At 38.9% G+C, this 15,860-nt stretch overlaps 1 protein-coding gene across 1 annotated transcript in view; it reads right to left on the bottom strand.

Moving 5' to 3' along the window:
* Positions 1-15,860, bottom strand: part of ano10a (anoctamin 10a) — a 261,873-nt gene that overhangs the window by 208,516 nt on the left and 37,497 nt on the right. Inside the window, exons 9-11 of the mRNA XM_039736378.1 lie at positions 13,523-13,705; positions 6,902-7,093; positions 4,432-4,557 (exon numbers count right to left, since the gene is read on the bottom strand). Coding sequence (XP_039592312.1) covers positions 4,432-4,557; positions 6,902-7,093; positions 13,523-13,705 — 501 coding nt within the window. The remainder of the gene's footprint in view (positions 1-4,431; positions 4,558-6,901; positions 7,094-13,522; positions 13,706-15,860) is intronic.

Raw genomic sequence — 15,860 nt, 5'->3', positions numbered from 1 at the left:
TGAGCCATGTTTTTTTTATTTATCAATAATTTTTTTATTTGTCGATAACATTACTGAAGTGAGTAGGCTATGCTAATGGGCCTTGTACATGCTCAGTGCAGTGCTGAGACAGTGATTGTCAGTTTATGGAAATGAAGCCTGCTAGCAGAAGCGGTGGGTGGGTAGGGTACCAAACAGTGGCACCGGCCAATATTATAAACAGAAGGGCTATAATATAGAGGGGAGGGCTTTCAGACAAGAAAAAATGAAAGAAGAAGAAGACACTATATTTACATAATGATTTTCAAGACACTTAAATGACGCTCAAAGCACTTTGTATAGAGAAGGGGAGCCACTTTAACCACCACCAATGTGCAGCAACCACCTGCATGATGCGCCAGCAGCCCTTGTCTTGTTGGTACACTCACGACATATTAGTTGTTAGGTGGTGAAGGGATGAGAGAGATAGTTAGCCAATTAGAGACAGGGGATGATTAGGCAGCCAGAATGACCAGGCCATGCTGGGCAATTTTGCCAGGACATTAGGAAACACCCTGATCTTTACAAAAGATGGCAATGGATTTTTTTATGACACAGAGAGTCAGGACCTCAGTTTTACATCTCATCTGAAGGGCGGTGCCATTTTTGCAGCACAGTGTCCACATCATTACTGGCCTTGCCAACACCTTTTCCAACAGTACTCCAAGCTTTTCCTAGATGATCTGCCATCCAAATACTGGCCAGGCCTGTACATGCATAGCTTCTGGTGGATTATCTGTTCTTAGAGTGCATGTGGTATGGCTACTGAAGGATCTGGAATTGAACATCTTAAATAACTTGTTACTATGCTGTTAGAAGCTGAGAGAATCTTTTGATTGTGTTCAATACTCAGCATACCACTCTTAGTAAGTTTAAAATCCCTATTCCTTGAGGCTCTTTATATTACAACTAGCTGTGTAAGCCTATGCTGTAAGAAGCCCGGGGTCCTAGAAACTATTTAAATTGTCCAAAAAAAAACTGAAATGTAGAGATGTCAGGGAATTGAAAGGAACTACTCTGGGCATCTCTCTCCTAGGAGGTTTCGTGTCACCGATTTGCTCGCATCGTTTGTGCATTAGTGGCTAAGTGAATGTCTTTCTTCGGAGGTTTCCTTTTGCCGGTGTGCTTACCTCGTTTGTGTATGAGCGGCAGGAGGAAAAGTAAAAGGGATATCGTTTTGTCAATATGCTCGCCTCACTACTGTATTAGCCACTAAGCAAGTGACTCTTTCTTCTGCTGTTTCGCTTTGCCGACATGCTGACCTCGCTTGTATATCCTCAGAGATGGAGCCCTTACCCCGACTCCACCTCTCACTTCCGGGCCGGACAGACACACACACGCACACTTCCACGCGTAGACGTTTATATAGAAGATAATGCTGTCAATGACAATACTCCCATCTTCAAATTCAAACACAAACCGTCTTTCAGTATCACCATTAGTGATACTCTTACATGCATATTCCATATACCAGTAGTTCTTAAACACCCTGATTTTGTTTTTTGTCTTCGGGACCCAAAATCAGCACTGACCGTCATCTTGGTTTTTCCCCTTGGAGAATCGCCACCGGCAGTCATCACCGTCCCCTTGGACAGCAATGCTGTTTTTGCTTAAACTGCCCAGAGTGAACCAAGGAGAACAATTGCAACACATTACGCAAACTGAACACGACTCTCTCCCATTGACTGTGTGGAGACTGGCCCAGACACAGACAGGCGGACACGTTAATTTCACCCGCAACACGTTTATTTACAATAATAAAGTCACACAAGTGCACCACAAAACCCCCAAAGTCCTGGCCACACAATGCCTTCTTCACCTTCAGGCCGCCTCCTTGCCTCCACCAGCAAGCTCAGTCCTCTCTGCTCCCGACTCTCGCCCTGAATGAAGGGAGGCGGCCCCTTTTATTATCACCCGGATGTGCTCCAGGTGGGTTCCGGCAATCACCGCCGACGCCCCTGTGTAGCGGAAGTGCGGCTGCATCCCCGGAAGCACTCCGGTGTCCCTCTTCTTCCCTCAGCACCGTGGTGTGGCGGAAGTGCTGAGGTCCAGGGCTCCCAAGGCACGGGAACGCCCCCTGGTGGCCCCCAAAGCAACCAGTATGGCGACCCCCACGTGATCCAGGGCGCACGTAGACCCTCCTCCGGTCCCTCAAGGCGTCCCGGCCAGGTCGTTGCCCCTGGCATCCCTGACAACTGCTACTGTGAATCACAACTCTGTGCAACCCAGATTCACACAGCCCATAGTTTAAGAACCCATGCCATATACCATCATTCCACACATTACTGTTAGTATTCACTTGCTCTTAATTTTCACATCTTATTTGGTTTAGCTTTAGAAGCACTTCAAGACACTGCTGTCTATGAAAACTGTCATACAAAATAATCGTCTATGGAGTCACAGTTCAACTTCCACAACATATTAATATTGTAGATGTAAAGCCCATTTAAAAGTGCACAGCAATCTACAGTATCTAACATAAGCCAATTTATGTTTGTCCAGCAGCAACAATTAAGGGAAGCTTGCTTCGAAGGTAAAAGTATTTTTCTACAATTAAAGGAAGCTCACTTCTACTTGCCTATGTAGTTCATGATAATTCAGCGATATTTCTGCACTTAGATTTAAATGCTAAACCAATGGTTGACAATTTACCACGGACTAGGCAGCTTATAAGTACTGTATATATAAGTAATCAGTCAAAAGTATAGACTGAATTTAACAATAACACTTTTTCAGAGCGGGAAGCACGGTGGCGCAGTGGGTAGGGCTGCTGCCTTGCAGTTAGGAGACCCGAGTTTGCTTCCCGGGTCCTCTCTGCGTGGAGTTTGCATGTTCTTTCCGTGTCTGTGTGGGTTTCCTCCGGGTGCTCCAGTTTCCTTCCACAGTCCAAAGACATGCAGGTTAGGTGCATTGGTGATCCTAATTTGCCCCTAGTGTATGCTTGGTAGTTGTGTGTGTCTGTGTGCCCTGCCCGGGATTTGTTCCTGCCTTGCGCCCTGTGCTGGCTGGGATTGGCTCCAGCACACTCCCATGACCCTGTGTTAGGATATAGCGGGCTGGAAAATGACTGACTGACTGAGTGACTTCTTCAGAGCAAATTTCAAGTCAATTGACCGACAAAAGTGTACAAAGTGACTCTATAGCCCAGACAACATGTATCTCAATTGACAAAGAAAGGTTTACGGCGGTTACATTTATTTGCTTAGCAGACGGTTTTATCTCATGATGCAAGCACTTCCTGGATAATGTATGGTGGTGTGGTTGGTTGGTGCGGCTCCAGTTCCTGCCTAATATTGCACAGCTCTATGGTGGGGGGGGGTAAGGGGTGCAGTGTGGGACTATTTCACAAGTTCATTGTTACACATTTTGAAATATTGGCTTGTTGTCAACTTTTTCAAATGAAATACAAACAAATGATCACAAAAAAGCATTTACTTTACGTTACAGTCATCATCAAGTCCTTCCATGAAAACGCTGAATATAATGAGGACTGATTGAGGTCATTTATGTTAGGTAGAATGCCTAGAGGGGGCTGGGTGGTCTCATGGCCTGGAACCCCTGCAGATTTTATTTTTTCTCCAGCCATCGGACCTTACTTTTATATTATATGTTAACATATTAATATGTTAATTAGTGTTCTCTTATTTTAATTCTTACTTTTTCTTTTTTTCTCGTTCTTCATCATGTAAAGCACTTTGAGCTACATTATTTGTATGAAAATGTGCTATAGAAATAAAGGTTGTTGTTGTTACCGTTCAAGCATCTGATATTTTATGACATTCTGGAAGTAACAACAATGTTCAGAATTTGTTGAAGAGTCTGGAAACTGCACTATTTAACAATACCACAAGACTACCTGCCACATACTGCATCTTCCCAGTTTAATATCCTGAGTAAAGCAAATACAAGGAAGGTCCTAAAAATCAAATTGGACTGAAAATTTCTTTATGGGGAATGCAGATTTAAAAAGTCAAAATGTAATTAACTAAATAACTGCAGAATCTTTCTTTGGGACTGCAGGCCATATAAAGTATAGATGTATCAGCATATCTACAAGAAATCATACATTATTACAAGTTTTTTCATTCTATGCAAGAAATAGTAGCTGAACACCCTATCAGTTTTCCACATAAAAATCCTGTTATTGTATGTCAAACACTACTTCTATTGATCACCAAAATGGGTTACACAAGTTGACATATTACACAAATTTTGAACCTCTGTCTCTCTTCACATCTCTCACTCTCCCATTTCAACTAGATGATCACCTCTTTAAATTTTTAAAACCCCATCACCCAGTGCAAGACAAAAAATAAAACAAGTACTCTCAGATATTGTGCAAAATGGAGGGATTAATGCATACATTCTTGAAGGTACACATGAAAACTTCACTATAGACATGCAGAACAGTACCTGAACAGCTGTCATAATCAAAATGAGTTGTGTTTCAGACTGGAAAACCGACTTCACTTGGGGAGACATTCCGATGAGTGCGCAGTTTGTAATGACTGAAATAACGCTCATTGTTTCAAAAGCCAGCTGTCAGAAAAAAGGCAGTGACAATGTCATAATTATAGAATGAGCAAAAATTAATTGGCACTGTATATACTGTATGATACCTTGAGTAGCAGACGGAATCAATGAAAAATACAAAGTTCAGTTTTACAAACTCTTTAAATTATGGTAATCATAGAACAAATATGATTCAACACATTCGCCGTCAAGTCATAACTTAGTGCATTGTGAAGCATAATTCTACCAAGGTAGCTTCTCATGCTTTTATTTATTTATTTATAGCACATAGAAATTTCATTATTAGATTAGATTAGATAAACTTTATTAATCCCATGGGGTGAAAAGTCAAGCAAAATGACACCTTTTATTGGCTAACTAAAATCCCATGGGGAAATTCAGATGCATACAGCAGCAAAAACATAAAAAACAAAGAAAAACACAAGATATATAATTGTTATATTTGTTTACTTAAAGCACTACACCACTGTCCTATAATTCACCAAAAAAGGAACTGAACTGTAAAACACAAGGAAGTCAGTTCAATCCCTACCACTGATGCACCAAGAATTATACAACTTGTAAACATAGTATAATAATAATAATAATGCTACATTTTATTCATATGGCGCCTTTCCCATGCTCAAGGCACTTCGCAGAGTCTTAGAAAAAAAAAAACAGCAAGGTATATGTAACATTGGATACAAATGTTTTCCTGAATAGAACAATGAAACAGATAACAAAGCATTAAATAGAATAAAGGACAATAAACCAGAGTAAAATACTAAATTCAATACTAAAAGAAAAAGCTAACAAATAACCTAATTTGTGATACAACCTAATTTGTGTATACAACTGTAGAACTATATAAACACAGTATATCCTCCAAATCTGTCAAATGCTTTGAAATGGAACCTGTAAAACATAATTGTGTTTCTATCGTGATGGATTGTGCATTACATAAATTTGCTGCTCAGCTCAGATATCTTTTCTTTACACAACAGTTTAACTGAGTAGATAGATATGTATGTCCACATAAGTCAGTTGTGGTCTCTAGAGGGTGCTATTCAAACAAATTCAGATATTTCCTCTGAGGCTAAAATAAGAAAAATGTATTCCTTTTTTTAAACTTGGTCGGTAAGCATAAAATGCCTGATACCTCTGTAGTAGTGTTGCACCATGTAAGCCATTATGAATGTAGTGAGGAGTCAAGCAAAATGACCCCTTTTATTGGCTAACTAAAAAGATAACAATATGCAAGCTTTCGAAGCAACTCAGGCTCCTTTTTCAGACGAGATGTAATCAGGATGTAATGATCACATCTTGCCTGAAGAAGGGCCCTAAGTTGTCTTGAAGGCTTGCATATTGCAATTTTTTAGTTAGCCACAAAAAGGTATAATTTTGCTTGACTTCTCACTACATACTAGTTTAGTACTGTGTGTTGTGCATTATTCACATTACACCTTCCATGATGCCTCAATGCATGTAAGCTCTGTGCAAGAGAATGCAATATACGTGTGCGTCCAGTGAGGTGACTGTCGGCGTGGATAAATTCATCTGCATTAAGTCAGCTTGGATGCTGCTGACAATGAGCGCTGCTCCATGACTTATACCAAACAGGACGTACAGTATACCAAACAAATTTTTCCCATAAAAAATAATGGAAAAATTATTAATCCGTTCCCATGAAAAAAAATCCTATTGTTACTGGCATATTATACATTGATGGGGTTGTATAAAATAATTTAAACACTGCTTAATACTAAAATACATAAATATAAAAGCAATTAGATGAAATACTGTAAATGAAAATTTAACCTCACTTTACTTTTTAATAACGTCTTTGTTTTCACAATCGTAGATGCCGTTGTTCTCAGCATACGGTATACAGCAGCCATGTCACGGATATGCATGCCACCTTTACGTAAAATGACGCAAAATCACGTGAAAATTCACATAGAGTTATGGCGCGGATTGTTCACTGAATGTTAGCAACTGGCATACTGACGCTCGTGGGCAATCGTGACTTTGTCTCGAGAGAGGTAAACAAGGGTACCGCGCGGTGTTCCAAACAAAGGCCGTATACCAAGCAAAATTTTTCGCAACCAAACAAGACGTATACCAAGTTGGACTTATTCCAAAGTGGACGTATACCGAGGTACCACTGTATTTACTTAAAGAAGTAAGGAATGATTGCATCTTTGATTTGCTATTAGCCAAAAGTGAAAGCAATACAAATTTGGAAAATGAATTAAAATATTACTTTTGAAGTAAATATGATTCACAAATCAGGTCAAAAAGATACATTTATGTGGCAACATGGACTAACTTTAATTCTTCAGGAAAAAAGGATAAATAATGCAAGGCTTACCTGCCATACTCCTATATTGGCTGCAGGCTCAGAAAAGGGCCTTTTAAAGACTCTGCACATTTTAAAGGCATCTGTGTACAATTCTGTTAAGTTATTCAATACTGCAAACAAAGCTGCCAGAGGGAAGACACAGGAGAAAAGGCTGACATAGCCAAACTGCAGAAAAAGCTCCAGGTAATCATCAAAAGTTCCCTATGGAGAGAAAAAAATATAATTACAATAAATTAGCAGAGGTTTATCACTGTGTTTTCTCAAAAATCCAGTGACAAGTCAAGCAAAATGACAACTTTTTGCTAACATGGTACAACACCCTAGTGCTCAAGGATCCAGCAAATTCCAGGCTACTGTCTGCGTTGATTTTGGACGTTGTCCTTAGGCCTATGTGAGCTTTTCTTCAGAGAGTAAGTAGTACAGTACATTAGACCTAACTGGTGATTCCAAATTGGCTCCATGTGAGGATGAATGAGTGAGTGAGTGGGCCCAGTGATGGACTGGCACACCTTCCAGGGCTGGAATGCTAGATAGGCTACCCCTGAATTGCATTAAATGAGTTTAAAAGAATGTTTTTCTTTTTTGTACTTTCAGTACAAATGGTTTGTTGTAATGGCATACTCCTTTGAAGAAATACAGAGTGACATTTTGAATTTCTTTGCTCATTTATCAATCATGGTTACCATTTGAGGGCAGGATGGGGCACAGTAGTAGCAGTGCTGCATCACAACATGGAAACCAGGGTTCATGCTCTGGGTGCACCTTGAATGAAGGTTGCGTATTCTCCCTGTGTCCACATGCTTTTCCTCTTGGTGCTCCAGTTTTCTTCTACATGCAGGCTAGTGTACTGATGTTGTTGAACTGGCCCTAGTGTGTGGGTGAAGGTGTGTTCTCCCTGCACTGGACTGGCACCCTCTCCAGGTGTTGTTGCTAAAAACTCATTATTTTAACATGGCTTTTTCATAGCTTCATTTTAGTTTAATCCTCATACTCTGTATATGCATTTAATTATCATTATCATTCCTGATGGCTCCGTAATCCGTACTAACCCCTACTTTCTCTTCTGTTCACCACCTGATCAAAGCTCCGTGATGTTCCTACATCAGTGTTTCCCATCCTCAGTCCTGGGGGCACACTGTGGCTGCAGGTTTTTGTTCCAACCAGCTTTGGATTTTAATTGGACTCCTGGACTAATTAAGTGATGTGTTATTTTGGGAACAATATAGAAATTAGAAAACTTAAGTTTGGTAAAAAAAAATATATTTTAAAATGTACCAAGCTGTTATATTGGAATAATGTATTTTTTTTATTTTCATCATGATTTTCATTCTGCTTTTCTAGGTGCTCTAATTGTTTAATTAATCCATTATGTAGTAATTAGCGGGTCTGATGCTAAAGTACTTGCAGCCTTTCACTGTTCAGTGTCGTTTGCCAGCATGTCTGCTCTGCTCATTTTTAATTGTCATTAATAAGATAAAATGAAGGGGAAAACTGCACAGAGAAAGGGCAAAGTAAAATGAAATCAACAAAAGAGAGTTAAGCGTTTAAATCTATAGCAAAAGCAAAAATATTTCTAAATGTCTTATAAATGTAAAAATCATGCTGCTGTGCTTTTCTGAATGTAGAATAAAAGAAAAATAATACCAGTTAATTAAATGAGATCAGCGTTATCAGGTGTTGTCACTGATCAGGAATTTGGTTGGAACAAAAACCATCAGCCACGGGGTGGGGGCATAGAACCGAGTTTGGGAAAAACTGCCCTACATTGATGGATTAAAGACCAGAAGTCCACATGACCGTCATCTTCAAGTTCTTCCATGTAAACCCTGAATACAATGAGGGCTGATTGAGGTCATTTATGTCAGGTAGAATGCCTAGAGGGGGCTCAGTGGTCTCGGAACCCCTGCAGATTTTTTTTCTCCAGCCGTCTGGAATTTTTTTTTTTTTTGTTTTTTCTATCCTCCCTGGCAATCGGACCTTACCTTTATGCTATGTTAATTAGTGTTCCCTAATTCTACTTTCTTGTTTATTTTGTCTTTTTTCTCTTTCTTCATCATGTAAAGCACTTTGAGCTCCATCATTTGTATGAAAATGTGCTACAGAAATAAATCTTGTTGTTTTTGCTGCCTTGAGCCCAATGATTGCTAGGATAGGCTCCAGCTGCCCCATGACCCTGCCCTGGGTAAACAGGTTAGGAAGATGGATTACGATGGATATTATTTGTAAGACTGCAGAAGTGTAAGCATGAGGAAGACAAATGAATAGTTATTTGAAAAGTAATCACAAAACAAGAAAATGACCCTTTGTGTGGTTGGTGATTTCTTTGTGTTAGGTTTTCTTGTGCTTTCATTTTACATAGGGGTTTGTGTTACAGGAGTGGGTGGGATGTTCTGAGGATTCAGAAATTATAGAGTGGAGAGAAGAGAAGTTCAAACCCTCAGTTGCACAATTGTTATTTCATTTAACCATGTTCCATTAAATCATTAGCATTTTTGAGTAGTACTTTGATGCATTTTTTAACTATCTTCTGAGACGAAGACTGGACTCCTTTGGTACTTTGTCTCTCTGGAAAATCCTTGGGTACCGTTTGTTTGACTTTGTGTTGCTCATGGAGTCCTGAATGAGGCACATTACCTGAATTGTGAGGGAGCGTCACTTACGGAACTACGACCATGTGGCGCATTTTCCCGAAGTTGATCCGGCTCGTAAGATCCTCAGTTTCCCAAATGGCTGGACCAGGCCAAGGGGTCACCCACGTAACACGTGGCTGCGGCAGATAGAAGGTCATTTCTGGAGGGTGGGACTGGACCGCGCGTTGGCCTGGGGGGTTGCAAGCTGGGATCTTGAGTTGTTTCGTTGTGCAGTGGGTGCGGCAACGCACTGTACCAGTGCATGCTCCCCAACCTGACTTGACTTGTTTTTGTTCTGAAGGTTAACCTCATTGCCCCATCATCAGAAGCATGTAGATTTGTGATACTTTTGCAAAAACACACCATGAAGCTTAGGACATCTCCACTTATTCCAATAATTAGTACAGAATTGTAGCCTCTTTGTAAGCATGTGCTAAATTGTTTGTAAACACTCATTTTAGTTAGGGGAAATTAAATATTACAATAATTAAGTCAGGAGAGGCAAAGGGCAGTTGTTTTTACCTGTTAACACAACAACAAATAACTTTTGTTAATTCATATACACCAAATCCAAAAGACAGAACATTCTTTCTCAAATTATGTGCATTTCTGCTGTTATTCACTTACTGCTCTGTCTGTTTAGGTATTAACGCGAAGTCTCATTTTAAATCCTGCCCTTCACCACTCTGTCATTTTTCTCTCAAATCAGACAGCTCCTGTCACCGATGGACTTCAAATACTTTACACGGATTCTGATTTCACCGACTGTTTTTGTACTTTCAAACAATGCACTATGAAATTTGCTTTCATTTCATTCTATTACAAAATTTATCACAGCATTACCTGTTTGCTTATTTTGCAGCCTTTAGTGCAATGCCTCACAAACACAAGTTTACACTCTACATCAGTTTTATACACAAACACAACCACGTCAAATTTGTTTTCAAAATGGATAGGTATTCAGAAGGTAGTCTATGAATTAAACAGAGCAGACTGAGGGAAGTGCTACTACAATTAAAAGAGAAGAGCAATCAGGCTGATTCCAGAACTGCAAGAAAGTTTTTAAAAAGGGGACCCTTTTCTGTTTATGCAAATGGAAAATTAAGAGGTAATGTGATTGAAGTTTTTAAAATTAGGTTAAGAAATTAGTATGACGGATCCTTACATTACATTAAGTTCTTCAGGAAGAACACAGAGACACATGGAAGCTTGTTAAGGGCAGATTTCACACAAATACATATTAGATTTTACACAAATAAAGTTTTTCTTCACAAAGAGAGGCCTATAATGACTTGATTGAGAGTGGTACTTAAAACCTATCCTGATGTTAACTTGGACAAATTAGGTGAATAAGTTTGACAAGCTTTGCTGGTCAGAATGGCCTGCTCTCATCAAAATTGTACTAATGTTCTGAAAAAGGCTCAAATTAAATCAGTCACCTGGTCCAGATAAGATTCATCCTAAAGTCCTCAAGGAAGTAAGTCTTTCTATTATAAAAAAAAATCTTAGGAGGGAGACTAGGGAGACGAGACGTGATCTTCTCGGAAGACAATTTGACGTCCAGCGAGACACACTTTAACGTCATGCGAGAGAAGGCAGTGAGACATCATTTAAAACACATTCACGGACATCTAACCTAGCAATTGTTGGAATGCTTTTGGTAGACACGCTTCATGTGCTCCCAGCTCTTAAAACAATGACAAGCAGAACACGCAGCTCGCCAGCAGCAGCAAACCAGCAGATGATCCAACCGCTTCTCCTTAGCGTTCGTTCAGCCCCATACGAAGTGGCAAAAGGACAGCTGCTCTACAGGCTTTAAAATGATCGACGTGCTGCGCGACAAGCAGAACACACAGCTCGTCAGCTGCAGGAGCAGAAAGACAGCAACTGATCCGACGGCATCACCTTAGCATGCGTTCAGCCCCCACAACGGGAGCAGCATTATACGTCCTGCGAGGAAGAGATTCAACCACGCCCGAGGCCAGAAATAAAGGACAAGTATTGTTTTTACAAATTTTTAAAGTAAAAGTGAAAATAATGCATATGTAACAATTCCCATGAAAATAACAATCTCTTTAAATTGTATATCCAGTAAACCAAACCCAGGGGTGGGTGAGCAAAGCAAGCAGGGGGCAGAGCCCCCTAGTAATACAAAAATAAATCCTTAATGCACATTTTTTTTTTTTAGAAATCTCTGCACTGTGAGGAAATTACTAAAGACTGAAGCTAACAAATGTTGTCCCATTGTATGACAAAGGTAACATGGTTGATCCTATTACCTACAGGCTAATAAGCTAAATATGTATCACTGGTAATGTAATGGAAGAAATCATTAAAAATACAAAAGATGGGGCAAGAACAGCCCCATCAACCCTTAACAGCCAGCACTTAGATGGGGAAATTATTTACCTAATATGAAAAAAATCAAAGAGTAAGCAATATAAGCCTTTGATTAGAAGGCTCATTCAATATTATTTATTTTAATAAGGTACCACATGAGAGGCACTACACTAAGCTGAATAGCAGATACAGTGCCCTAGATTCATTAATCATTACAGATACTGTGGATCTGAGCAGATATGTGGCAGGTAAAATCTAACATAAATAAATGTAAAGCACTGCATGTGTCAAGTAAAATATTATATATGAATACACAATGGGGGAGTAAGAACCTTGAAGTAACAAATATTAAACTACCTCAGTAGCCACAGTGAACTTAAAACCATCCACATTCAGTGCACAGATGTAATTAAGAAGGTTGATTGGATGTTAAGAAACATAGCATGATACGGTGGAGTACAAACCATGGAAGGTACAGTATACAACACACTAGTGAGACATCATAAGAAATACTGCATGTAGTTCTGGTCACCATATCACAACCAAGATAAAAAAAAGCAGTAGAAAATGTAGTAGTAGACAAAAATTAGGCTGATTCCAGGACTATTGCCTACGTTATTTCTTGTTCCCCCTGAATTTCACTAAACAGCAGTACTTCAAAGTTAAACATAGCTTTATCTCGTTTAACAGTAATTGACTTTTTATGTGCCTTGCAACTTTCCTTTAAGTGAATGCACTAGCTTTACTATCCATCTAAGATGGGTTGAATTCCAAGTAATCAACATAGACGTCAGAGTTAATATTTTCAGCGTATCATGCAATGCATATGTCTCTGTTATATGTCACTTGGTATGGGATTCGTAAAAGCAGAGTTAATGTTTGTGATGCGCCATCTGTTGAAATGACAAATGCAATGCATTTCATTAAACAAATGTTTGTGATGTGTCACCTTTTGGAATGACAGAGACACAGCATCCAGGTGGACACACAGACAGACATATAGACATAGCTTGTCCTTTTATTAAGGTGGAGGATTAACTAGATAAAAACAGTTTATCATATGGATTAAGCAATGTTTGAGAACATTATGTAATATTATTTAGTACATGAAGTACACCTCCAAAAGAATGGATTCAAGCTAACCTGGTGATTGTCTATATTGAGTTTTCATGGTCTCTCTGCATCTTTTCAGTTTTTCTCAAGATACAGATATGCATGTTAGATTGATTAGTAACACTATGCTGGCTTGACTGAAGAAAGCATGAGTGTTCTCTGCAATAAACAAGTGGCATATCAGGATTAAGCTGTTGCTTTCAATTTAATAATGCTTAATAGCTGCATTAAGGGGATTCAGCAGATGTATGGATGGATGGCTTCAGAAGTTGCTCTAGATAAAATGTTACGCCAGCAAATACAAATATACCAGTTTTTTTATAAGCCTAAATTCATAGTACACACACAATGGAAAAGCAACTCATTAACAGTCATAAGCCTATGAAATCACTTTTTACTTTCAACATTCATTATGTTTTCTAACATTAATATCATGCATCTCATAGCCACTTCCTTTATTATTGTACTTTATGTTCCTGTACCATAAGCACTGCTTCAGAGACCAAAAAATGATAAAATGCTTTCATTTTCAGTTTAATATACTTACAAAGTAAGTACTCATACTGGTTTCCAGCTCGACGTCTTCAACCCAAGGCAGTTCTTTGTATTTTATTACTTGTGACATCTTGCTGTGCATTCGTCGTTTGTATCTCTTTTGCAACCAGTAAGGTAGAAAGGCCTCAACAATTTGATTAATAATTTGTGATGTAATCAGCAAAGTTGCCAGACTCTGAAACCAAAAGAGACACATGATTATTTATTGTTATTTCTTTTTAATTGTAGCAGTCTTATTCTCAAAATGAATGCAGTTTTTGAGTATATTTTGATGCAGTGGCAAATTCCATTATCATTCCAAATTACCAGAAATGTACTTAAAGAAAACTGGATTCTGGATCAATAGATCCCACACATCACAATGAAAATGGTTAATAAAAACATTTAATTAATATACAGGGTAGCACCAGCTGTCTTTTACAGATTTTTACCCTTTACTAGAACTTTCTGAACTATAGTTCACTATAGAGGAACAGAAATAGGTGTGGTAGATAACTCATGGCCTACTTTCACAGAAGTTAACAGGAGATGTCTAAATTATGATATGATGCTATCTGCTGTGAACTGGGAAAACACATAGCTTTACAATCAATGGCAAATCAGCACTAGGACAAAAGTAAATATTAAATTTAATTTTTTAATGTGTAAATGAAGGAAGCAAAGAGAATGTATATGTTTTAAAGAAAAAAATTAATGTATGGTTATAAATGTTTTTAATTTTATGTAGGGAGACTGCCAGGCTAAAGATGCCCAGAATAAAGAATTTCCAATGTGTTCTGGGATTGTCCCAATGCTTTTGATTTAATCTCACATTTGCTTTCGAATTTATTAAACTACCATGTTTTTCTTTTTTTTTTTTCTACTGGGTGATGAATCTTTATAATTTCTTTAATCTTTTGCTAGAGGAAGCCCTTTCCACTGGGTTCTATAGCACACAAACACAGTGCCACGTACTCAAAAGTATTCAGGCCCTTAACAAATGTTCTAATTTTACAAATATTTTTAATGTTTCCTGTGATATTTTATTTTAAAGTACTGAAGCTCAATTTTTGTAATGTGACATTGATTTGTTATAAATAGGGACATGTGATGTTTGCATAAGTATTTAATCCCTGCATTATGTAAAATATCCAGTCATTCGCCTGTCAATTGAAGCTTAAAGCAAAGCTGGAGTCATGCAACTGCATGGAAATGATCCAAAACATGAAAACAAATCCCTGTTTAAATGGCTGAAAATTTAAAGTTGTAGACTAGCCTGGGTTTTTTTCCTGCCTTGCACCCTGTGATGGCTGGGATTGGCTTCAGCAGACCCCCGTGACCCTGTAGTTAGGATATAGATGGTTGGAAAATGACTGACTGACTGAAACAGATTTCACCAGGACAAGTGGTCTTCCTGCTTCCATAAGAGATGCCCCTTCAGTCTCAGCCTTTAAATCTCGGCTGAAGACTCACTACTTCAGTTTAGCATATCCTGACTAGAGCTGCTGATTAACTGTACAGACTGCATCTCTGTTTTTAGTCATTAGCACTAAAACATAAGTAACATGATAGTTAGAATTGAATACTAACCCTCACCTATTCTGTTTCTGTTCTCCGTACTCAAATGTGGCAATTGGTGCCACGGCCCACCTGCCAAGTTGTTTGCCTGCCTATGGTAAAGTCATCCCTGATGGAGGATCACAGGAATCATGGGAAAGAGGGGCCCTTTCATCGGAGCAACGTTTCAGCCGTGGCATGGCCAAATGGGGAGGCAGCTTAATGGATGAGGTCTCCAGGACTCTAAAAATATCCAAATCTTATTATGTGATATCATCTACTGTTAAATTCTGCTCAGTGCTTCTAAAATTTTTATTATTATGCTGTATTAAGGATTTGTTCTGTTCTGTATATTGTGTTGTATTGACCCCCTTCTTTTGACACCCACTGCACGCCCAACCTCCCTGGAAAGGGGTCTCTCTTTGAACTTCCTTTCCGAGGTTTCTTCCATTTTCCCTAAAAGGTTTTTTGGGAGTTTTTCCTTGTCTTCTCAGAGAGTCAAGGCTGGGGGGCTGTCAAAAGGCAGGGCCTGTTAAAGCCCACTGCGGCACTTCCTGTGTGATTTTGGGCTATACAAAAATAAACTGTATTGTATTGTATTGTAAGTAGTACTAGGGTGTTGTACCGTGTTAGCCATTATGAATGTAGTGAGAAGTCAAGCAAAATGACACCCTTTATTGGCTAAGTAAAAAGATTACAATATGCAAGCTTTCGAGTCAACTCAGGCCCCTTCTTCAGGCAAGATGTAATCAAGCAAAATTATCAAAAAAGAATTTAACACTGAAAATATGAAT

Source organism: Polypterus senegalus, chromosome 15 (genome assembly GCF_016835505.1).
Source record: "Polypterus senegalus isolate Bchr_013 chromosome 15, ASM1683550v1, whole genome shotgun sequence".
NCBI classification, from domain to species: Eukaryota; Metazoa; Chordata; class Cladistia; order Polypteriformes; family Polypteridae; genus Polypterus; species Polypterus senegalus.
This window is presented reverse-complemented; position numbering and strand designations above follow the sequence as displayed.